Source organism: Triticum aestivum, chromosome 5A (assembly GCF_018294505.1).
Source record: "Triticum aestivum cultivar Chinese Spring chromosome 5A, IWGSC CS RefSeq v2.1, whole genome shotgun sequence".
Classification (NCBI taxonomy): Eukaryota; Viridiplantae; Streptophyta; class Magnoliopsida; order Poales; family Poaceae; genus Triticum; species Triticum aestivum.
In genome coordinates this window covers 639,216,362-639,240,225 of record NC_057806.1, presented here as the reverse complement: position 1 = coordinate 639,240,225, position 23,864 = coordinate 639,216,362, and the positions used below count along the sequence as shown (strand labels likewise).

The following is a 23,864-nucleotide window of genomic DNA, read 5'->3' as shown; positions in this document are numbered from 1 at the left end:
GGGAATGATAAAATGTTTTTTGTCTCTTTCGACAGTGATTTACACTTGTTTGACAAAAACCAAGACCCATATCCGAAGTTTTCGGTTTTTGCGCAAACTCAAAAAATTGATAAAACTCGCATGCCATTCATCAAATTAAAGAAAGCACCATCTAATTAACGGTAGTGATATGAAGTGGGTGCTGGTTATTAAAAAAGGAGAAACGGTTGTTTTCAACAACATAATAAGGAAAAAAACGTAAAAGAGGAAGCATATTTGCACACATACAAACTGGTAATACCGGCCCGATTGTTTTCAACATGACCAAGATCCACCAGACAATAGTTTTAATTATACAAATACTAGTGCGAGACATCGAATCTTGTTCAAGCGATTAAACTATGGATTATGAAAATACTAGTACGAAGCACACGATTATTGGACGAGAAACCCTCTATCCATCACACGTTAGAGTCCACCACATCCTGTGGAGGCAGCACTCTGTTTCCGGGCAGGGTGAGAACCATTCTCATGAGTTGCTGTCTGAACGGCGTCAGCTGGTCCTGCGCGAAGAAAAATACAGCAAAATAGACATCTATCAGGCCCAACGTACCAAATAACAATATGTGCGCAATAACATAGAGTATGGTCCAGTTTACCGACCTGCCAGATCTCTTTCTGCATGTATTCACCATCAAACCACCACATGCAGTGAATGTGTAGAAGGTGGAGTCATTGCTGCCACAAGATAGCGATCCAGTTAGAACTGCAAGCAAATCGATGGACCACTCAAAAACTTCCAACGCAATTTTACCTTGAGGACGGCTCATGCATCATGCGGTGCGCTTTTCTTGTGAATTCATCCTCTCTAATATGCCACCCATTGAAAAACGTCTCTATGCACTTGCACAGTGCGAACAGGAGCCTGTCGATGCATCCTGTATGCTTCCTTTCGAGCTCAACAACATTGTAGTGCGCCCTCTTAGGATCCATCACGTGGACAATTTTCTTCATCATGTTGAAGATGTACAACACGTGGTAGCCGCTCCCACCCTTCATAGGGACCAGTATCTAGCGAAACACAAGCATGGCAGGTGATGTCAAATTCCTATACTTATATTGGAATGAGAAGCCCAAAGCAAGTTATAACAAGAATTTACCAGACGGCATGTCTTCACATCGTAACACACGCGCTCTCCAACAAACAGTTTTTTTATGTAAGGACCAGTCAATAAATCGTACCCTTCCTCCATGACTTTGGCCTGAAATTATACAACAAACTTCAGCCACACACATTTGCATTACGATTGCCCTGGTCATAGAAAGCTTACCGCAAAGTACGGCGGCAAAGGGTGACGGAAACGGCTCCTGTCGGAGCTTTTGTGCCACCTTCCATCATGCTCGACCATAAACATGTTTACAACCTCACAACCCTTGTCATCAAGCCCCCCCGGCTGATAAAAGTTTGCATAGAACTCGCTCCCGGACATTACGATGTGGGGCGGCCCAGCGAGATCAAACCATGTACTGAAAAAAACGCGAGAAGCGTTAGTAAACTTTTTAGGTAGCAGAAAAATCCGAACTAGTAATCTCTCGCGCCATGCTACCTGTCTAAAACATCACGTCAGCACTGAGTCATGTTTTCCCATCCTTTGTTGGCGACTGCTGGTGAAACAAACTCATAAGTGAAGCCAGGTATGCTGAATGGAGATCTCCCGTGATGCATGCATGGCACGGAGCTGCTGCTAGAGTTGTCAGCTCCAAAACTTGACAACAGATTCAATTCTATAGGAGGGGCGCCTATGACAATGGGAGCAACATTTGATTAGATCAGGGAATCAGGTTGCAAAAATGGGAGCTGTTTATTCTGCAAGCTAAAGAACTTACGTTTCCCCTCGTAAATAATTATCTCACCCCCCTCATCAAAGTCTCTTTCTTTTCTCTTCCCCAGGTGCACAAACCCCATGTTTTCATCAGGCCGTGGCACATTAGCTAGGCCACCATTTAGATAAAACTGTCCAAAAGACCCCATGGACATACGAATTGGCACGCTTGGCAATACTGGATTGGCCATCTCGTCTACCTCAACCTCCCCGGGCAGCATTAAGGATGAAACTGGACAGAAAGGAATTGATTTGGTTAAATTCAACTACCACCAGCATTCTCACTGTCGAAATATGCATTTATTCTAATACTCACCACTATCAATATGCTGCAGGGGCTCGCAATTGGGGACCGGGGGATGCACTGGTTCAGGACGAATGGCAACTGAAAGGCGTACAGATGTTCAGCGAGCAGCAATAAATTCTTCACATATATCAGACCACAAAAGGAAATCATACCAGGACGGAGCACACCCGCTGCAGGAATGGATTGGCCAGGATTTAATGCTTCATTTCGGCTCGTCCCTTCTCCAGTCCCGCTGTAGGCACCTGCATATTGATGATGCAATGATTTATTTTTACCATATAAAGCCAGAAAAAATGGATAGGACCATTTATGCACTAACAGTTATATACCTGTTTGAGCCGCCACAGCAATGAGTTGCTGTTTTAGGTCGTTTCCAAAGTCTCCCAGGCCCAGCTCATCAACGTACTTAATTAAAGCTTCCATGTGCCTCCTCGTCACTACCCTCTCATTTTCCATGTGCATTTCAATCTCCTTGCGCATGTTGTTGTTCACAAAACAAATGGCCCCGCTGTTAAGCTCAGATAGCCTCTGGGAAAACTTCTTGTTGCGCTCTGTACTAGCCAGCGAGTGTTCATGCAGCGACCTGTTTATAAAAGCTTTAGCCTGAAACAAGTTCAGTCAGCGGTCAGCGCCAAATGAAATCATGGTAAACCAAGTACTAGCTTGTACACAAGAGGATTATGATTCACCTCTGCGATTTTGCGCCTGACATGTGTCGTGTCCCACAGGAGGTTTTGAGTTGGCACCACCCTAGCCTGTTTCACTTCTCCAATCAGTTCACGCGAGAGGTTTCATAAAACAAAGTTAAGAAAAATGAAGACAGGCATCTCTCACCTTCATCACACCGTACTGCTTAGGAACAGTGCCTGGGATGGTGTTGCCAAGTATAAGTCTGCCGATTTTGCCAGCTGTGAAGAACCTTATTCTTGGACGCACGGACAGATCGGGATTGACAAACGCAGAGCAGTCAACAGAGTCAAAGTGGAGCACCTGCGCGAAAACAAAGCACGCTCATCAACTCGTTATAGCCTAACAAAAAACTAACATCCCTGATGGCGCTGCCAAATCCTACTCACCTGCAACACTAATACGCATCCGTACACGTGGGGCATCCTCCTTTCTCTTAAAATCTTCTTTCATCTTGTTGCCGCGCGGAGTAGTTCACTGTGTATGTATTTCCCCTAGTTCACCTTATGCTGGTTCGAGGGGTCCATGCATATCTCATATGCTTCCCCTGGGATTGTTGTTCTTTTGTCTCTAGGACTGAAACAAGTGGCAATGCAAAGCATGGCAAAACCAACCTGGGTTAAGACTCTGTCTTCCTCGGAAAAGGGGTTTTGGCATGGTTTCTTGAGAGCCCACCACAGGTCAGCGGGCGTTAGATACAGAGGGAGATCTTCTAAATCTAGCATCCCCCTAATCTTCTTGATTTGGTCTGACGTGGGTGCAGCATATGTGTTTTCTATGTCGATCTCTCCCCCGACAGGCGTGCCTAAGATGTTGTGAATGTCAATCACGTTCAAAGTGATGTAGACGCCTTCTTCTATCTTAAGGGCGGAGCACTCGGCATCGGTGTTCAGTAACAAGTTCCAGGAGAACTCACGGTCCATGTGCGTGAAGTTGTCTACGTTCAGCATCCCCCCGAGCCCAATATCCACTACGGCCGCTCTCTGGTCGGCCGTAAATTGAACTACTACTTCATAAACATCTTTTGGAGTGAAACAACTATCTACATGGATCTTGGCCCCCTTGGATTTCTTCCTAGACTCGTATACCCTCAACCATGATTTAGTCCTATGCGGGTATCTTTTTGCATACGCATCTAGATCATCGGACATCTAGCGAACGAAATAACAGATGAGAAACAAGCAAGGACACACGCACAATGGGGGAGAAGAAGAAGAGAGCAAGAAAAAACATATCAGTAAGCAACCAAAGGCAGAGCGACGATTAAGTGGAGGGAACGGAAAGAATGCTCACCCCGTCGTCGTTCGCCGCTCCCAGCGGCAGGCACTGTTCCACCTCGGCACTGGCAGTCCGAGAAGAAGCAGAGAGCTTGCTCTTGCACTGGTTGAAGCTCTCCTTCTACCGAGCTAGCTTGCCGGGGACGTGTTTCTTATGCAAGCGGTGCAGCGAGCAAGGACGATGAAGTAATGGCTGACTAAACAGGCCTCTGCCTAGCCGTCAACTCGAGCAGCCACGGCGGCAAAGCGTCATGATGGCCCCTGTACACACCGGCAGTGGATTCAAAGCAGCTCTCTCTCCGCTGTCCATCCCCTCGCGAGCAGCGTACGACCCAGCCATGCCGTTATGTAGCGCCGAAAGCGAGGGCCACTGCTGCCGCGGGCACACGTGATCCATCCTCGCCGGCTCTCATTTAGCCTGTCCCTGGCATTAAACGTTTTTTAGGCAGCTAGTCGGTGAAAAAAATGATGAACCCGGGCTTTAACTCGCTCTTATTACAGCAGTATCATTAAGAAGCAGCTAGTGTCTTCATGAGGCGAGACCCATCGGAGCAACCAGCGGTAGCAACGTAGCACAAGCAACTAGTCATGGCTGGGGCGAGCTGTGTATACGTCTGTCCACAATGTACCACATCGCATTTTGAAAATAATGGTGGAACTGTTCCCATGCCCCGGCCACATCACACACGTTGAGTCGCCCTGCTCATACCATGATCGCCCCCATTAGGGATAAAAAAAATGAAACGAGATCAAGACGCATGGGGCGCTACGAAGTTGATGTTATTTTTTCTCTGTGGTATTTTGCGTGGCAAATTTGGGTTCGAATTCTTTTTACACACCTTTTTATCTCTTTGGATGATAATAATAATAAGGAATTTTTTTTCGAACATGCGACTTGATGATTGTATCACCTCGATATATCTATTAAATGAAATTCTTTTATCTGAAAAAATGGGGACTTGTTGCAAGGAAGAGTTGCATCTCTTTCGTCGATAATTCTCCATTCTCCCACATCGTTTTATTGTCTTCGGTTAATTATTTACACTTATTTCAAAAAAATCGTTGTTCCTACCTTATCAACCTCGCTTCCCTCCACTAACTATGAAAAAGTAGACAGCACGGCCCTGCTCAAGGACGGGGCCACTGCCCACGACAGTGCTCATGGACGGTAGTTGCGTTTTGGTAGAGTCTGGTTGTAGAAGTGATTTCTTCTATAAAAAACACTTCGGAAGCAATTAGAAGAAGGATCGTGTTCATGACGAGTGGTTTTATCTATTCCGATGATAGTTCTCAAACGATGGAATTTTTTCAATCGTGCAGCTTGTATCTAGAAAGGGTTTCATATTTTTTGGTGATAATTATGCTTTATCTGCCATCACTAAACGCCAAGGCATTGTGGGTATAGTACGCTAGGGATAGTTTTTTTCCTCTTCCGTTAATTGCTTACACCTCGATATATCTATTCAATGAAAAGTCCTTTATCTGATAAAGTGGGACTTGCATCTCTTCCGTCCATAATTCTCCATTCTCCCACATCTCTAAACGGCAAGGCATTGTGGGGATAGTTGGTTTGGAAATATGTTTTATTGTCTTTCTATAATTATTTACACTTATTCCAAAAAATCGTTGTTCGGTGGTATAGCTTGATTGTGAAAGTGATTGCTTTTAATTGAATAACATTCTAAGCAATTGGAAAAAAGTTCGCGCCAAGGCGAGCGGTTGCAAATTTCATTTTTAGAAAAAACACAATACAATATATGTGTACACAATCAGCGACTGACGATAGTTGGGCTTTTTTTCAACCGTTCAATTTTTTAGAATCATGCCACGATAAAAATATGTACACAATTTTTTGCACTCCTACGATAAAAATGACATGATGATAGTGTTCAGTCATTTTATAACACCAAGTTTATAAAACCCATTCAAGAACATCACACGCACAACCCCGCACGACACAACATTTTTATTGGATGATGGGTGGATACATCGGAGCACGCAGGCAAACTTCTGAAACAGGGTGGGGGTGAGTACAGCCCCAGACAGGATGCTACTGGGCCTTACAAGTATTTGGGCCTCTTGCACGCAAGGCTGTCAACCTCGCCGTCGTCCTCCCATGAGGCCCATGCCCGCTTGTACAGCACAACGGTCAAGAGTCGGTCGACAGATGGTTCAGGTTCTATCTCTTCCACTGGATCGAGGCAAGCGACTGGATCGTTCTCGCCAAATCCTTCGGTCAAATCATACGGTTCTTCTGTGGAGGCCGGGCAGGCTGCCAATTCCGTCTCATCCTTTCTTTCAATCTCCCTTGGTTGTACCCAAAAAAAACAGCATGCAACTGTAGTGAGTCATCGTAACTGCAGGTTTTCTGGCAGAAAGAATACTGGACAAACCATCAGCAAATGTGTAGTCGTATCGTGTGCTTACATTCGTTTTGCCACAATCTCCGCCCTGTATTGCAATCTGCCCATCGGTACTCCCAGATCGAAGCTCACGCTGCACGCATGTAGCAACAAAGAATGTGATATGCAGAGGAAGAGACGGGGGTTGCGGGGACAGAAGGTAGACGAACCTATGGTGTCTCCGGGCAAATGATACTGCTCTCTCTCTCTCGCTCGAGTACGCTGAGCTAGAGCTCGACATGACTGCCGAGCGTGTGATGCCACCAGGATGAGCTTTGGAAGGCTTTATAGACAGGGGGATAGCGCGCGGCAGAAGTTATGAATTCCTACATTTCGAAGCAGGAGTTTTCATCATGTACATGTGCATCTAGATACGTTCAGACAGCTGGATACACATTTTCATCGTTCAAACACGTTTGATAGATTATATAAAACGCAAGTACGTATGTTCAGACAGCACAACACATGTGCATCTAGATACGTTCAGACAGCACGCCCATACCTAAGCAAATGTTACACGGGGGAATCAGCGTACGAAATTCACCGTCTAATGTGAAGGAGGGACACCGGGCATCATCGAGACGAGAGGCTTGCTGCAAGTCATCCTTCGGTGCCCTGGAACCCTGCATTTGCCGCATGTGGCCACCTTCCTTTCCTTTTTGGGGATATCACCTTGATCAGGGCAAGTGCTGGCTTTGTGACCTTTGCCCCTGCAGATGGAACAGAACCTAGATCTCTTGGCGATGTCTTTCTCATAAGGAGTTTATCACGGCTAGTGGTTGGCCCGCCTTGTTTGTTTTTTCTTTCCGGGGCAAGCAGTTCTTGTTCAACATTGGGCATCAGGCTGGACGCGGCTTCAAAGAAATCTGAATTGTACCCATCACCATTTGGGCATGATGCTTCTGAGGCCTGGCTAATTGGAGGATGCATAGACACAGACGCGGCATCGCGTGATTTAGTTCGATTGCCTTCCACACTTCTTACGGAGCAAGATGTCTTGCCGTTGAAAAACTTTGAGTTTGGACCGCCAAGAACTACATTGTTGGATACCTGTTGCTCAACGACGCCAAGGCCGTCATTGAACGCGCACACCTCGGCGCCTCTTGTTCTAAGTTCAACCAGGCCTGTCATCATAAACTCAGAAGCTGCCGGGTTCCTGTCCCCCATATTTGCAACCTCCAGGGCAGTGATGTACAGAGCAGAATGCCTGAAAGTGGGCGCATCCGACAGACCCATGTCTTGTTGATAGTGCTTCAGATGCGCTGGCAGGTTGTCTCTGCCGTGTATGCTCCACCTTTTCAGTATATGCCTCGAAGGTATCTGCTTCAGGCGTAGTAGAACCATCACCTGCTCATCATGAAGACAATTGTGAAGTCGTCGAAAATAAAGCACCTATCAATGTATATTGATCATAAAAATGGTCGCGTGAAACTAACCTGTAGCGAGTGACAGCAAACCATGCCCATGTGCTCAAACAGACCGCAAATGCACGAGAAATAACCAAGGTTATTAGACACGTTGACTTCAAACCGGCACTTGAACCACTTCTCACAGAGCTCGGCTCTCCGGTGTGTCACTATGTATTTCTGCTTCTCTATGATTTCTTCGACATCATACATTCCAGATTCATACAGTATGCCACCAAAAATCTCAAACATCTTCCTAGTATATATCTTGCTTGCGTGTACTTCAAGAGAGGTGTTCACCTTCAGCACAACATGACTCTGTTTGGAAGAAAAAAGATATCATTTTTCACAGCGAGTCTGAGTAAGCAATTGGTCATGGCATACAAGAAGAAATTCTCACCAGTCTAGTACGTTTCTCCTGGAATCCTTCCTCCTGTTCTCGGTCGAACTGGAGCTTGTTGTATTGCTTGACAAATAGATTCATTGAGCATGACGGGGGGACATACTGCTTCAGCATATGGTTTGCACTCTCACTCCTGCCAGTGCTAGTTTGGCGAGCACAGAATTTCCCGGCAAAGTAAGGTTTTGCCCACTTCTGCCTAGTCTCGTAGATCTGCACGAGATATGGATTTGTTTTCAGTGAATATTTGTCAAGCAATGCTGCCCAGCCGTCCTCGAATTCATCAATAGTCAGCATCTCATGCACAAGCTTGTGGAATTCAGCCCTGAAATCTGACTTCTTGGTGTAATGAGCACCCAGGTTTTCTTTGGCCTTCTTCAGCACGTGCCATTTGCACCAGCGATGCGTGGATTCAGGATACACCTCCTCGATTGCCTTTTCCATGGCTCTAGCTTGATCTGTGAAGGAAACATGCAAAAGTCATGCACCCGGTTGGATGTACTAAAGACGATATAAACACAAAAGCGCTTCGGAGACGCCCCCATTACCTGTTAGAATTGTAATTGGTTTTTTACCACCCATCATCTTCACGAACTCATCAAAAATCCATTTGAATGTATCCTCGGTCTCGTCTCGCATCAAAACCCCCGCATAAAGCACACTCTGAAAATGATTATTCACCCCCACAAACAGACCAAATGGCATATCATACAGGTTTGTTTTGTATGTCGGGTCGAAGGTGATAACGTCACCGAAGTGATGGTACTGTGTTTTGCTACGCCCGTTCATCCACATAAGGGTCCGTATCCTCATCATCTACCTGAATGTTGTATGTGAACTCGCTGTCTTGTGCTTTCATTTCTGAAAAAATAGCCATTGTCTTTCACACATCGTCATCAGCTTGCTCCCTGCTAAGCTTCCCACACAGAGTCCTTAAACATCTCTTGGTGAACGGCACATTCTCAACTCTACCAAAAAATGTTGCGATTATACTATAAACCTTGCTCAGATTAACATTGTTCTGTCTTAGTTGGGAAACAAGCTCACGTGTGTATTTGTCAATATGCCTATGCGATGGGAAATGCAACTTCTCAGCACAAGTGTTCAGCATGGGGTGGTTGTGTTTGGACCTGAATTTGTTGATGTACCAGCCTTCGTCGTCCGTTCGGAGAAGCCTTATCATGGCTTGGCATTGACACCATGTAGACTTCGTATTTGCTTCTTTTGGTTTGCCCTGCAAGAAAATAACCAACCAAAATGCATTTAGATTTGCAACAAACAACATGGTAACAGACGACACATTAGACAGTGAACACTTGTTTGTAGGACTCATACCGAGCAGCAGCAGACGAACTCCTGCATGCATTTTGTCCCTTTTACATTCGTCCTGCTCTTTGCATAGCGAACACCAAATCCACACTCCCAAGAATACAGGTTGTAGAATTCATATGCCTCATTTATCGAGTCAAATGATAGCCCAACGGACGGAGTCACAACAGAATCTGAATCCCTATCTGCAAACCCGGTTAGAGCTTTTTCCAGCGCGGTGACCCTGTCTGCACTTGTTGGTCTTTCGTCTGGCATGACATCCCGCCGTTTCCTGAACCACGGACGCAGGCGATCAAATCAGGCCAGCCGGCCGGTATGAGCTAAAACAGAGAAGCAGGAAACAGGGTTTACCTGCTAACCCATCCAACCTTGTCATCCAGGGCTACATACACATTCTCCGCCCTGCTGGCCTTATTCTCTTCTGAATCGCTGACGTCTGGGCGCAGAACAGCTTCAACTGTATCTAATAAATCTGGGAATCGGCCGCTGGGATCATCTTCGGTGACCTCACGAACTGCGCCCAGGGATCCAGGATGCCTTGCAAACCGCAACGAATCTGGTGAGACTGCTGGGCCGCTACATCCATTGGATGCACCAGATCCAGAACCGGGGAACGTGAAGCTAGGGGATTGGGAGGAAACGGGGCACTGTGTAAGCATGAACTCCATGCTGAAAGAGAAAGAACACAACAGATGGATTGGTGCAGACATACTGACCTGATCTCCGTGCCCGCGGACTCCATCTCCACACCTTGACGCCGACGCGCGAGTGGGTGGGAGCTAGATGTGTCGCGAGTTCACCAGACGACCCGTCCAGAAGCACGACCAGCGGACACCCAGGGAAATTAATTAACAGGTCGGGGAGCTATCTTGTCCGTGTATTCATACGATACTTAAATGCGACATGGGCTAGATCACAGAATGTATAAAGAGATGTATTATCACATTTATGGATCGAGCAGCCCCGTATTGCCAGAGGGCCTATTAAAGTTAAGAATCGCAAAGCGCGCGTGGACGGGCTGGATATCGGCAGCGCGTGGCCGCATGTCCCAAAAATCCTCGTCGGCGCAACACCACGCTACAAAGTCAGACAGCCCGCTACTGTCGCCCGTATTAGATTAGTACTACGAATCAGTATGGGAGTTTCTAAAAAAATGAATCGCATGGACTTGCATCATAGCATTAGGTGTCAAGTATGACATGGGTTGTGACTTAATTCCTTTTCAAGTATGACACGGTTTAGAATTGGATCAGTCAAGCGTTCGTTATTACTTTTTGCACATTATGGCACATCGTAGGAAGAAAATGGTTTTTTTCTAAAAAGAAAAGAAGAAGAAGAATTACTATATCACATCTAGATGATTTTTAACAAGGCATCTAAGTTTGCCATCGTTTAATTTAGTTTATGAAATTTGTGCAAGCGTTCGATCTTCCGCCTCGCTGGTTGTTGTTTGTTTGTCGCGCATCCTTTTGTTGACATGTTTGGCTTTGCTTTTCTCGACCCATTATCGTGTCGTGCTGGTAATCCATTTTGCTATGTTGTTTCTAGGCCATGGCGTAGAATGGGATGAGACAACAAAAGGCAGCTCTATCGCGGCCACTGTCTTCCTAGTTCATTTCGACATTGTTCCCATTCCTTCTAAGCTTCATTAAGATGAGATTTAGCAATGTTGCATGTAAGTTGTCGTCCTTTGGATCTTGTCGTAATTTTCAAACGAACTCTTAATCTCATGGCGTCGGCCAATGTATTCTCGTGTCTCCTTGTTCAGTTTTGTCCACATGTCAGTCGGTTCATGTTGCACGTGTGGTTTTTATTGGGCCATTTATTTTTCTTGCACTCATGTGGCACATTTCATCTGCATGTGTTGTAGAAGTGGAAGATACATGCTATGTAGCTTGTCTTTGTCTATTTCTATTTTCTTTCAAGTTTGATGTCTAAGAGTTAATGCTCTTCGGAAGAGATAGACTCTGGGTTTCGCTCGATATCCAACTAGGTCTAGCTAATTTGTGTCCAGATATAGGTTCATCCTTGACATGCACTTGGGCACGTCCCTTTTTTGTCCTACTTTCAACTCCACCTCTAACATTCATTTTTTTGTCCTAGTTATAAGTCTACCTTGAATACGCAATTGGGCATGGCCCATTTTTCTCTCAATTGCAAGTCCATCCTTGACACAGAACTTGGGGTAACCTTTTTTTTCTAAGTTACAGCTCCACCCCCAACAAGTACCTAGGGTGGTGCGCCTTTTCTGTCCTAGTTGAAAGTCACCCTCAATACACAATTAGGGTCTGAACCCCATTTTTGTCCTAGTTTCAAGTCCATCCTCGATAGGCAATGGGGAGGGGACCCTTTTTGTCCTAGTTGCAACCCCACCCGACAGCAAGTCCACCCTTTGCAGGCAAATAGGGGGAGGGGCATCCGTTTTTGTTCCCAGTTGCAACTACAACTTCAACATGCAATTGCTGGCCAGCCTTTTTACAACCCAATTTCAAGTCCATCCTCGATACGCAACTGGGTTTGATCCATTTTTGTACTATTTGCAAGTCCACCCTCGACACACAACTAGAGACTCACCCATTTTTGTCTCAGTTGCAACTCCATCCCCGACGTGTAATTGGGGGCCCTGCCTTTTTTCTTGTCCCGGTAGCAAGTCTTACGAGGAAGATTGAAGGAAGAGCTTGCAAGAAAGTAAAGGAAGCTCCTCCCCTCCCCAAGGTTGTGATGTTCACATCCACCAGCTTGTCTCCTTCAACCTGTGACTCCACTATCTTTGGTGACATTGTTTCAATCCATAGCTCTTTAGCCCTAAATCTTGTTGTTGCCATCTAAGATTGTTGGATCACTACTACAGGAATGCCTAGCAGTGGCAGGTGAGCCTCTTAGGGCCGCCCACCACTGCTAAAGTGGCATTAGTGGCAGGCGCACGCCCACCAGTGGTAGCTTCCATACAGTAGCCGGCGGTGTAAATTGCCCGCCAGTGTAATCAATCGCATAGTAGTGGTCGACAACCTTGATGTCGCTTGAAGCTACGTCGGTATTTCCCCAAAGAGGAAGGGATGATGCAGCACAACATTAGTAGGTATTTCCCTCATATATGAAACCAAGGTTATCGAACCAGTAGGAGAACCAAGCAACACAACGTAAACAGCCCCTGCACACAGATAACAAATCCTCGCAACCCGATGTGTTAAAGGGGTTGTCAATCATGGTGCCAGAAATTGGTGTGTGAAACCCGATGTGCACACAGATAACAAAGAAACCTTTGGGCGGGTCCCTGCTGCACGTCTACGCATGTGTCTCCGTTGTGCCGTGTCCTGGACGGGTGTAGCACGATTCTCATTTGTAAAAGGAAAGAACTTAGGTGAAAGTTGTCGTGCCGGAAAAAAAGGAGAATTGGTTATTATCAATGAACTATCAAAATTCAAGAGAAGTCAAGTTGAGCCGGGCTGGCCCTGATTACACGCGGGAAGCCCCTGGTATCGTCTTTGAGGGTTTGATCATCAAACTAATCTCGTGTATATACGGGCCACGGACACGCGCGCCAACACGCGCCAACACGGACTCCCTCACTATCATTTTTCCCATTCGCAAGATCACCCCTCAGTTTTTTTTCCAACGGTGTTTGTTTCATCCGTCCCCAGTTGCCTTTGTTTTCCCGCCCTCCCACCCTTTTCCTTCAAGGGATCAGATGTCTTAATCAAGTATCAATTTTATTCATGTGAAGTATCTTCATTCTTTTCAATCAATGTTCTTACCCGGTGGTTCTCATGAAGATGCTCTACAATTTTATCATTCCTTTTCTTCTCTGGTGGAGTCAATCCAAGCTTTGTCAATCATATTCCTTTCCTTGTTTCAAATGATTTCTCATGCCGGTGCACCTCTTAACCATCCACTCCTCGCTATTCATTTGTTCTAGAGTGCTGAAGATATCTCGAAGATTCGTGCTTCCACTCTGTATTCTTTCAAACTCTTTCGAGATTGTTATCTCATTCAAGCCATTTAATTCAACTGGCGCAATCTCTCTTTTAAATCATTTCAACGGTGTTTCTTTTGAGTGGGCCCTAACCCACAGGTCTTTTTCCCAGGATCTTACCTGACTCTTCTAATTTTCTTGAAGCTATTCTCAAATTCATTTCAAAGTTTGACGTAAGAATGAGTTATCATCAGGCAAATGTATTTATCCAAGATCTTTCAAATTCTTTTCATCGTTGGGTCAACCTTTCTAATTTTCATTCCGGAGTGCCTCAATAATTCATGGTGATGTTTCTCGTCGTCATTCTCGGATTTTGAAGACCGGAAAGGAGTTCCTCTTAAATCCTCACCCGTTCTTCCAAAGATTCGTGGTTCTAGCTTTATGCCATCCTCTCATAATTGTTTTTGATTGTGAGAATTATTTTCACCCATCCAGAGCAATTCAGGAGTCTTTTCAGTTTGATTCTCCGGAGCTCATCATCTTAGATTTATTCGTTCTCGATGTTCAGCTCTCATTCCCCAATTCTACCGGCCGGTGCATCATTCAAATATCCTCTAATCAGTTCATGGTCTCTTCGTTCTCATGTATCTAAATTCCCTCAAGTATCTTCATTCATTCTCTAATTCTTCTCGGTGTTTCTTTATCTTTTCTTCTTTCATTTTTAATTCTTACGGTGGTTCTTCCAAGATTCTTCTTCCTTCATTTATCATATCAATTTATTCATTGTTTCAATCCTACCGGTGGTTCGTTAAAGATCTTCCCAAGTTGGCGCTATATCTATCTTAATGCTTTCTACGAGAATAAGTAGTATACCAAATCCGTTTCTTGTCATCAATTTAATTGACGAAGGATAAGCATAACATAATTCTTATTCTTGTTTCCTCCAAGCGATTAATTCCTTACTTCGGAGGCCCATCAAATTCTCGGTTTCAATTGTTTCATCTTTTCTTTTCCCGGAGTTCCAAGCTCTAAAAATTATATCGTCGCGATGATCCATCTAAATCATTACAAGGCTTCACCTTGTGTTTTCAACTTCTCTTTCTTTTTATCATCATTTTGTTACCGGAGTTTTTCATGGAGGCTCTACATTGTGGTTCGTCAAGGATTCCTTTCATTCTTCAATTGTCCTCAAGATTTCTCTCGGAGTTAAGATCCGCCAAGCTATACTCTCAAATAAACATGGTGTCAACACATGTCTTGTTTTGAGGAGTTTAAGCATTCTTCAATTTTCAACCGAAGCGCAATTCTTTCATATCTCATCTTTTGAGGTGGTGTTATGCCATTGTTGATAATTTCCCTTCATGTTTCATGACTCACAAGTTTTCAAGAGTGACATATCTAAATCCATCTTTTTCTCTTCGCTCAAGACATCTATTCAACCAATCAATCATTTTGTTGGAGTTATTTTGGGTTATATTTCACCTAAAGCTTTCCCTAGGGATTGTTGCTAGTTATGGTGCTCATAAAGGACCCAAGTTCTTCATTTATCCTCCCGATGAAATAAATTTCTCGTTTCCTTGTTCATATCAATCTAATCTATTGTTTTCATTAGTGGCAGAATTTCACCTCAAGATTTTGACGTGTTTTCCATAAGCCAGCAATAAGTTTATTCTTTTCATTGTTCATTTTTCCAACAACTCTTTATTAACCTTCTTTAAAGGGTTCTTTCCAAGCTCAATTGTGGCAGAAGCTGGGTTTTTCTTCTCCATTCTGTGATTCCAATGATCCATCTTCTATTCTTTCTTCTGAAGGCGTTGTGATGTGGCTCTCTTCACTCATCATATCGAATTGTGAGGACCGTGTTCTTTTCATACTTATCCATTTAATCGGAGTGTCGTGCCATCTTTTCAAGTTCTTCTCATCCTGTCAAGTTTTGCCTCCCTTCTCAACCGGAGTGTTTTCTGAAATCTTTATTACCCATTGTGCCATTCTTTTAATAGTTCCGGAGGCAATGTGTTGTTGATTTCATCAAGTATCCTCTCATCTTGTCAAGTTCATGTTCAATTCCTTCCATTTACAGTCAGAGTGTTGTCCAAATTATATCATTCTTATTCCTTCTCTATCTTATTTTAACCGGAGTGTTGTGTCTATCATTCCTCTTCTAACCAGAGTCTCGTCCAAGTGCTTTCATTTTGCCAAGTTCATATTCTATGCCTTCCTTTTCCAATCGGAGTGTTGTCGTAATTGATCTTTATCGTTCCTCGTACATCTCGTTTCAACCGGAGTTCTTGCATGTACTGTTTGTCCTTTGTAACCCTTTTCTTATGTCTTTCAACCTACAAGGTTCCCGTAATATTCCTTGTTCCTCTTTTCTAACGGATTGTTTTCAACTTTGTTCATCTCCGTTGAATTCTTTCTTTCAATTTGTTTAACCTCCCAAGGTTCGTGGTTTCACTCGTTTGTCAAAGAAGCAACTTTGTTTTACCTCTTCATCTTTCGTTTTCTCTCCGGTGCCATCCTAGATCTTGGGACGAGATCCACTCGTAGTGGTGGAGTGTTGTGACGCCCCAAGACCGGCGCTTCAGATGCCTTCCATGGTTTCCGAGATTCATGGTGTGATTTGTTTTTGCTTGTTGCATTCATCATTGCATCATGTGCATTGCATCATGTCATCATGCCATCATTTTCTCAAAGCCAACTAAAACTCACTTAAATAAATTGCATGGATCTTCGGTCCATTTAAACGGAGGGAATTCACATGGTGATTCTCTTTATAACATATCCTCCCAATATTAGGGAGCTATGATAAATATTCCATTCTTATGGAATCACCAAAAACACACTTGCAAATATTCCCCATGCCTTTTTTATCTTGCTTCTTGACCTCGAACTTTGTTCGTAAATTCTTTCGTCATTTTCCCAAGCTCCACCGAGATTCACAATCATTTCTGGACTTTCCTAGAACCCACTTTCAAATGAGTGTGGACTTAGTTTGCCCAAACCTCCCAACCATTTTTGTTAAATCCTTCATATTTTCTTGGTCCAAGGAAAATATCCCTGTTGGTCTAATTCCTTTTCTAACTCTCTCTTTCTTTTCTCCAAAGTTCTCTTTATTTTTTAATGGAAGCCCAATTCAGCTTTCCAGGCTGGCCCTCTCCTTCTCTCTTCCTAGTCTTCCTATAGCCCAGTCCAACGAGGCCAGCCACCTAACATTTTGGCCCAAGGCCCGCACCCCTCCTAACCCTAGACTTCGTGGACCTTTGCCCGATCCATCTCCCCTTCCCCGATCCATCTCTCTCCTCTTCGTTTCTTCCTCCTGGCGCCGCCGCAGAGAGAGGAGCAGCGCCCCACGCGCCCGCACCCGAAACCTCCTCGCGCTCGATCCCCTCAGCCTCTCTCTCGGGCCATCGCGCTCGCACCCCATCTCGCTCCAGGGAAAGGAGCTCCCCACGCGAGCCTCCTCCGCGCGTCTCCTTCCTCGCGCCCGACCAGCAGGCCCCAGTGCCGCCGCCTCGCTGCCGCCTCCCCGCCTCCGATGAGCGCCGCCTCTGCGCTCGAGCTCCTCCGCCTTAGCCACCTCCTCCCGCTCGCAGGCCCTCTCCTCTCCCGCACCTCGTCCCTGACGCTGGCAAGCCCGCCGCCGAGCGCGACCACGCTGGCCTCTCCTTCCTCCACCCGACCTCAGCCATGGACTACCGCTACTCTGTTGCGCGCGTCCCGCCTCCCTCGTCGCGCCCGCTCCTTCGCTGCTACCCGGCGTCGTCGCCTTCCTGCCGCCATGGGTGGCCCCTTGTTCGCTGCCGACCATGGTCTGCCTGTTGTTGTGCTGTGCTGCCGCGTGCCTGGGCCCCGTGACCTCAAGCTCCTGCGCCAGCCTCGCCTTCCTGCACCACTTTGTCTCGGCCGTTCGACTACAAGCCATCACCTCGCATCGCGGTCTTCATTTGCCAAGGACACCAAGACCCTTTCATGGATGCGTAAGTACCCCTGTTGCCTCTACGGTATCGCCAAGAACGCGTTCCACGACCACCGGTGTTTTTGAAGGCTGCCAAGTACCGTTTTGTCAGACGCCTGAAGGACTACCACACTGGCACGTCAAGTACATGGATACGCCGAGTTCCTCTCTGAATGTGTGTACGACTACCGTAACGCCGAAGACCTTGGATGCCCGAACGAGTGCTGACCAAAACACCTAAGTACCACTACTTCCACAACGACCGTTGTTCGCCAAGTACACCTTCGGATGGCCAAGTTCCTCTTCAAAATGTATGACTACACAGTGTTGCGCCAAGTACCATGATGGCCGGAGCCCTCGGATCCGTCAAGTTCGTTTACGAACCGTGAACAACTACCGTTGACGTGTACGGCTATTTTGTGAACGTGTACCCGACGACTTCGGAGACCTAGGTTGCGCCAAGCACCCCCCTCGTTAACCCGAACATCTACAGGAAAACGTTTACCACTACCGTCGGGGACCGATAGTACCACTACTTCTACTACCATCACGGAACGACTACTTCCTCTACTTCCCTTGACGAACTCATTCCGCCCTGGAAAACACACGCTTCGAAGGTATAACCGCCAAGTTGACCCGTGGACGAATGCATGTGTGATGTATGCGATGCCCGTGCTTGCATCATGCTCGAATTGTCGCTTGCACGTTGTTCCTCGTTTGCGATGCCGTCGATCCGTGGGAACCCGGTATCCGAGAGCACCCCACCGTTCATCGCATGACACGCTCCCGTCACACTTTCTTTTTCACCGGCACCTCAACCGAGTTACCGGAACTGGAATGTTGCCGTGGCACCATTTCCGTTATCGCACGATGGTTTCCGGTTCTTGGAGGGCCGCTTTGAAGGACTCGAGGGCTACGCTGTAGGCCGGATGACTAAGAGTCGTCGCGGCAAGCTCTACATCGACGACGCAGGCTGGGGCCCCAAGGCCGGCTCAATTGAGTACGGGTATCGGGTCCCCTTTGGTAGCATTCACGTTTTCATTGGCAAGATCGGTGAACCAGGCCCTGAGCCAGACATCTGCACCGACCTCGTCGAGACGGCTCAGCGTGCGCAATCCGCCCGGGTTAAACCGGCCATGAAGCGTGCCTTCGTGGGAGTCATCCATGGAGGAAGTTATGAGGACGGATCGGAATTTCGCGGGGCGACTGTCGTTTGTTCCGGTGACGAATCTTCGACCGGAGAAACCGAATCTCTTTATCAGCTACAAGATGACCGGATTGGGAGCTGTTCCGATGGCGATAGTATTCCGGACCCCTCTGGTCTTCCCAACCGGGTTGGAATATTCATGGCCGGAACACAAGCAGCGCTTCATTCTTCGACAGCTGCGGCAACGATCTCCGGTTCAGCAGCGGCGACGGCTGCCGGGGCAGGAGGCCCTGTGCGCCCGCCGGCTCAGGTTCTATCAGAACTATTTGATGCGTTGGCTGTGCTTATGGCAGAAGTTAATCCGCCAGATCAGGACGTTCACAACACGGAGATTGCAAAGGTAAAGGAACAAATCACCCAGGCCAAGGCGGATCTAGCGGCTGAGGACACTAGGATGGCCGCAGAGCGGGCCGCTTTAGACGCACAGGCCTACAGGCTTATGTTGGACCAGAGCGTGTCGCATGAAGTCATGAGGAGGAAGCATCGATCCCGCTTACCTCTGGTTTTCGAGGCCAGAGACCTTTTCAACACTCCAGGACCAAGAGCCGGCAATCCGCTAGAGGGGAACCGGGCAGAAGCCCCTGGGACCGGTGCACCGGTTCAGCCTCGTCATACCGATTTGTTGAAGCATATGTCCCAATCCGCCCGCTTCTTCTTGAAGCTCTCCTTAAGTTGTTCCATGGCGCTTAAAGCGCTGGCCAATTCCTCTTTTGCTTTGGAGGTTTTAGCCTGTTGGGTTTTCAGGTTTTCTTGGAGATCGGTGACTTGGTTTTCTTTCGTTTTCAGCTCCGCCTGCATGCATACAGATATATGCTTCAACAAATCGGTATAAGGATTCAAGTACCAATCACATAACAAGTTATGCACTTAGCACTTGGGGGCTAATGCACGATGGTTTCCGGTTCTTGGAGGGCCGCTTTGAAGGACTCGAGGGCTACGCTGTAGGCCGGATGACTAAGAGTCGTCGCGGCAAGCTCTACATCGACGACGCAGACTGGGGCCCCGAGGCTGGCTCAATTGAGTACGGGTACCGGGTCCCCTTTGGTAGCATTCACGTTTTCATTGGCAAGATCGGTGAACCGGGCCCTGAGCCGGACATCTGCACCGACCTCGTCGAGACGGCTTAGCGTGCGCAATCCGCCCAGGTTAAACCGGCTATGAAGTGTGCCTTCGTGGGAGTCATCCATGGAGGAAGTTATGAGGACGGATCGGAATTTCGCGGGGCGACTGTCCTTTGTTCCGGTGACGAATCTTCGACTGGAGAAACCGAATCTCTTTATCAGCTACAAGATGGCCGGATTGGGAGCTGTTCCGATGGCAACAGTATTCCGGACCCCTCTGATCTGCCCAACCGGGTTGGAATATTCATGGCCGGAACACAAGCAGCGCTTCATTCTTTGACAGCTGCGGCAACGATCTCCGGTTCAGCAGCGGTGACGGCTGCCGGGGCAGGAAGCCCTGTGCGCCCACCGGCTCAGGTTCTATCAGAACTATTTGATGCGTTGACTGTGCTTATGGCGGAAGTTAATCCGCCAGATTAGGACGTTCACAACATGGAGATTGCAAAGGTAAAGGAACAGATCACCCAGGCCAAGGCGGATCTGGCGGCTGAGGACACCAGGATGGCCGTAGAGCGGGCCGCTTTAGACGCACAGGCCTACAGGCTTATGTTGGACCAGAGCGCGTCGCATGAAGTCATGAGGAGGAAGCACCGATCCCGCTTACCTCCGGTTTTCGAGGCCAGAGACCTTTTCAACACTCCAGGACCAAGAGCCGGCAATCCGCTGGAGGGGACCCGGGCAGAAGCCCCTGGGACCGGTGCACTGGTTCAGCCTCGTCAGATGGACCCGCCTCGTCAAAACACCGTTATACCTCAGGATGCTTTAACACCTCCGGGTCACTACTCTAACCCAATGGACAATCTTGTTCCCGCTGCTGCACGGCTGGAGGCCATTCCAATTGAAGGTGACTCGCCGGAGGCAGTAGAGACGCGACGGGTCAAGGAACTTCTGAGGACAGCTTTGGCCCAACAGGAAGCGTACTCGTACAGCCGCGACCGGATCCACTCGACCCCCCATCCAAGCCGGAGCTATAGCAGACATATGGATGAACCAGTAGTGTCGAGTAATGGACGACGTGGAGCACCCCGTGGCAACAACCTGACGGGTGGTGCTGATGATGCTCAGGAAGTGGTGAACCAGGCTCGAACGCGCAGGGAGGCCGAGTTAGCCACACAGCATCAGGCTCGGCAGCTCACGCCGGTTCGTCCAACCATCTCGATCAAACCTGGTGTTACTTCTAGTTCTTTGGGGGTGCCTTGCCTTATCCCCGCTTTACAAAACGTGCTCCTGCCCAAGGATTTCAAAGGCCCGCGCAAGGTACCAAATTACATGGCGGATCAACCTCCAGAGACATGGGTGGAGAGCTATGAGATGGCCATGGAGATGCTTGATGTGGATGACACGGCGTGTGCGAAATACTTCACCATGATGCTTGAAGGAACGGCCCGTACTTGGTTAAAAAGCTTGCCAGCTAATTCTATCAGTTCATGGGCCCAATTACGAGCCCGGTTTATCAGCAATTTTAAGGATACCTGTAAACAGCCTATGTCGATAGTGGACTTAGCTGCATTCATCCAGGAGGAAGGAGAATCAACGACTCATTGGGTGCGCCGGGTTTCACAAGTGTCGCACTCCTCAGACCGCATCAACGCTGACACCGCAGTATTAACCCTAGAAGGCAACTGCCGGTTTGGGCCCCTGAAGTTGAAATTGGGACGGATTAAGCGTCATTGCACTGACATGGGGACCCTCATGGCCGCTTTGGTGAAATATGCTGATCCTGATAGTACCAAGGATCCCGAATCTGATGATGACAAGACAGGGAAAGGGAAGAAGAACAACAGCTCCAAAGGTCAGCAGCATCACTGGGTAGGCAATGGCGGAGGAGGCAAGCGTAAAGCGGATGGTAACATGGACTTTGTGGCTAATACCAGCGCACAGGACAATGGCCAGCGACGCAAGGGTAGGCCGAAAAATCGTAATGGAGCACCCAACCCTAACCCAAACCGCCTAAACTATCTGCTAAGCCAGGCCTGTCCAAGACATGGGATGAAGAAGGTGCCAGCAAACCACCTTTGGAAGAATTCTAATAATTTCCGGTATGATAAATCTGGCGGTGGCTCAGGATCCGGGCCGGGTTACGGTGGAGGAAGTTCCGGTTCAGGATTTAATGGTAATCCGGGCGAACATAATGGTCAAAATAGTCAGAACAACCAGGGTGGTTACAACCAACAGCAGCAACAGTCAGGTTACCAGAGCAACGCAAAGCAGTTGAGTAGTGGGCAGTACCATGTCTTCACCACTAGCTTGGACAAGCGAGACCGGAAGGTTCAGAGGCGGGCAGTCAACTCGGTTGAACCGGCCATGCCCCGTTATCTACGTTGGTCTGAACAACCAATCATATGGAGCAGAGAGGATCACCCACCCCAGGTCGATAATCCGGGTCAGTTCGCTCTGGTGGTGGCGCCTCAGGTGGGAGGTTATAAGTTCACCAAGGTGCTCATGGATGGAGGGAGCAGCATTAACATCCTGTACTATGAGACCTTCCGTCGTATGGGACTAACAGATAAGAATCTCAAACCATCTAATACAGTATTCCACGGTGTAGTGCCTGGCAGATCAGCATATCCCGTTGGTAAGATAGCTCTGGAAGTGGCCTTTGAGGATGATCATGATTCCAGGTCGGAGACATTGACGTTTGAAGTGGTGAAAATCCAAAGTCCATGTCATGCCCTATTTGGGCGACCGGCATACGCCATGTTTATGGCTCGGCCCTATTATGTGTATTTGCAGCTCAAGCTGCCGGGTCACAAGGGGACAATAACGGTTCAGGGAAGCCGCAAAATCGCTTTGGAATGCGAGGAAGGAGATGCGGCTTATGCAGAGTCGGTTTGTGCCACCAAGGAGTTGAAGTACTATAAAGAAAATGTTGATCCGGCGGACATGACTACGTTGAAGAAGCCAACTACGGAGCATGATCCGGCCCTGAAGTTCAAATCGGCAGCAGAAACTAAGCTTGTTGACTTCGTACCTGGCGATTTGTCCAAGCAGTTCAGCATCAGTACCAACTTGGATTCGAAATAGGAAAGCGCGCTCATCGAGTTCATCCGTGAGAATCGGGACATTTTTGCATGGAAGCCCTCCGACACGCCAGGTGTACCGAGGCAACTCGCTGAGCACACACTTAATGTGGATCCTAAATATAAACCGGTGAAACAGTTCCTCCGCCGGTTTAACGAAGAAAGACGAAAGGCGATTGGAGAAGAGGTAGCCAGGCTCTTAGCAGCTGGCTTTATTGTTGAAGTTTTTCACCCTGAGTGGCTTGCCAATCCGGTGCTAGTCCTCAAGAAAAACGGCACCTGGCGCATGTGTGTGGATTACACAGATCTTAATAAAGCTTGTCAAGCAGATCATTTTGCCCTCCCCCGTATTGACCAAATTATTGATGCTACGACGGGTTGTGAGCGTTTAAGTTTTTTGGATGCGTATTCTGGCTATCATCAGATCAAAATGGCAGTTAAGGACCAGGAGAAGACAACATTTATAACTCCCTTTGGAGACTTCTGCTATGTGTCTATGCCCTTCGGGCTCAAGAGTGCCCAGGCAACTTACCAACGGTGTGTACAAAATTGTCTTCACAAGCAGATTGGCCGTAATGTACATGCTTATGTGGATGATATCGTGGTTAAATCCAGGGAGAAGGAGACTCTGATTGATGATTTGAAGGAAACCTTTGATAACCTGAGAACATACAAGATGATGCTTAATCCGAACAAGTGTGTCTTTGGTGTACCGGCGGGCAAGCTATTGGGTTTTCTAGTGTCCAATAGGGGAATTGAGGCTAATCCGGAGAAGATCACGGCTATCACCTCCCTGGCTGAACCGAAGTGTATCAACGATGTTCAACGCCTGGCAGGCCAGATTGCTGCGCTAAGCCGGTTTATCAGTCGCCTGGGTGAGAAGGCAATCCCTTTGTATCAGATGTTGAAAAAGACGGATCAGTTTGTCTGGAGTTCTGCTGCTGATGAAGCATTTGAGGACTTAAAGCGGCAATTGGC

The 23,864-nt window shown here is 47.3% G+C and overlaps 2 protein-coding genes across 4 annotated transcripts; both read right to left on the bottom strand.

Moving 5' to 3' along the window:
* Positions 1-252: 252 nt before the first annotated feature.
* On the bottom strand, positions 253-4,280 carry LOC123108119 (uncharacterized). 2 transcript variants are annotated; one of them, XM_044529970.1, is made up of 13 exons: positions 4,150-4,280; positions 3,004-3,159; positions 2,859-2,924; positions 2,499-2,772; positions 2,322-2,411; positions 2,179-2,247; positions 1,867-2,094; positions 1,587-1,779; positions 1,311-1,506; positions 1,140-1,241; positions 794-1,050; positions 643-717; positions 253-542 (listed from the first exon to the last, which is right to left on the bottom strand). In XM_044529970.1, exons 2-8 carry the CDS (start codon positions 3,007-3,009, stop codon positions 1,604-1,606), a joined length of 909 nt encoding a protein of 302 aa, XP_044385905.1. In that variant the 5' UTR covers positions 3,010-3,159; positions 4,150-4,280; the 3' UTR covers positions 253-542; positions 643-717; positions 794-1,050; positions 1,140-1,241; positions 1,311-1,506; positions 1,587-1,603. The 2 variants fall into 2 exon arrangements, with proteins under 2 accessions (XP_044385905.1, XP_044385904.1); XM_044529969.1 differs by lacking the exon at positions 4,150-4,280 and adding an exon at positions 3,246-3,431.
* Positions 4,281-6,937: 2,657 nt separating this feature from the next.
* On the bottom strand, positions 6,938-10,614 carry LOC123105538 (protein FAR1-RELATED SEQUENCE 5). 2 transcript variants are annotated; one of them, XM_044527622.1, is made up of 8 exons: positions 10,387-10,614; positions 10,022-10,291; positions 9,677-9,941; positions 9,472-9,575; positions 8,890-9,309; positions 8,342-8,799; positions 7,972-8,259; positions 6,938-7,882 (listed from the first exon to the last, which is right to left on the bottom strand). In XM_044527622.1, the coding sequence occupies exons 5-8, from the start codon at positions 9,155-9,157 to the stop codon at positions 7,136-7,138; spliced, it is 1,761 nt and encodes a 586-aa protein (XP_044383557.1). In that variant the 5' UTR covers positions 9,158-9,309; positions 9,472-9,575; positions 9,677-9,941; positions 10,022-10,291; positions 10,387-10,614; the 3' UTR covers positions 6,938-7,135. The 2 variants fall into 2 exon arrangements, with proteins under 2 accessions (XP_044383557.1, XP_044383556.1); XM_044527621.1 differs by having other exon boundaries at positions 8,890-9,575; positions 10,022-10,207; positions 10,387-10,509.
* Between the last annotated feature and the right edge of the window lie 13,250 nt (positions 10,615-23,864).

Coding starts and splice junctions, on each gene's coding strand:
- LOC123108119 (XM_044529969.1), bottom strand. CDS start 3,281: ATGCCCCACGTGTACGGATGCGTATTAGTGTTGCAG. Junction 2,925..3,003: donor AGCAGTACGGTGTGATGAAG/GTGAGAGATGCC, acceptor GAAGTGAAACAG/GCTAGGGTGGTGCCAACTCA. Junction 2,412..2,498: donor TGCTGTGGCGGCTCAAACAG/GTATATAACTGT, acceptor ATCAATATGCAG/GTGCCTACAGCGGGACTGGA.
- LOC123105538 (XM_044527622.1), bottom strand. CDS start 9,157: ATGATGAGGATACGGACCCTTATGTGGATGAACGGGCGTAGCAAAACA. Junction 8,260..8,341: donor AGGAGAAACGTACTAGACTG/GTGAGAATTTCT, acceptor TCTTCCAAACAG/AGTCATGTTGTGCTGAAGGT. Junction 7,883..7,971: donor TTTGCTGTCACTCGCTACAG/GTTAGTTTCACG, acceptor CATGATGAGCAG/GTGATGGTTCTACTACGCCT.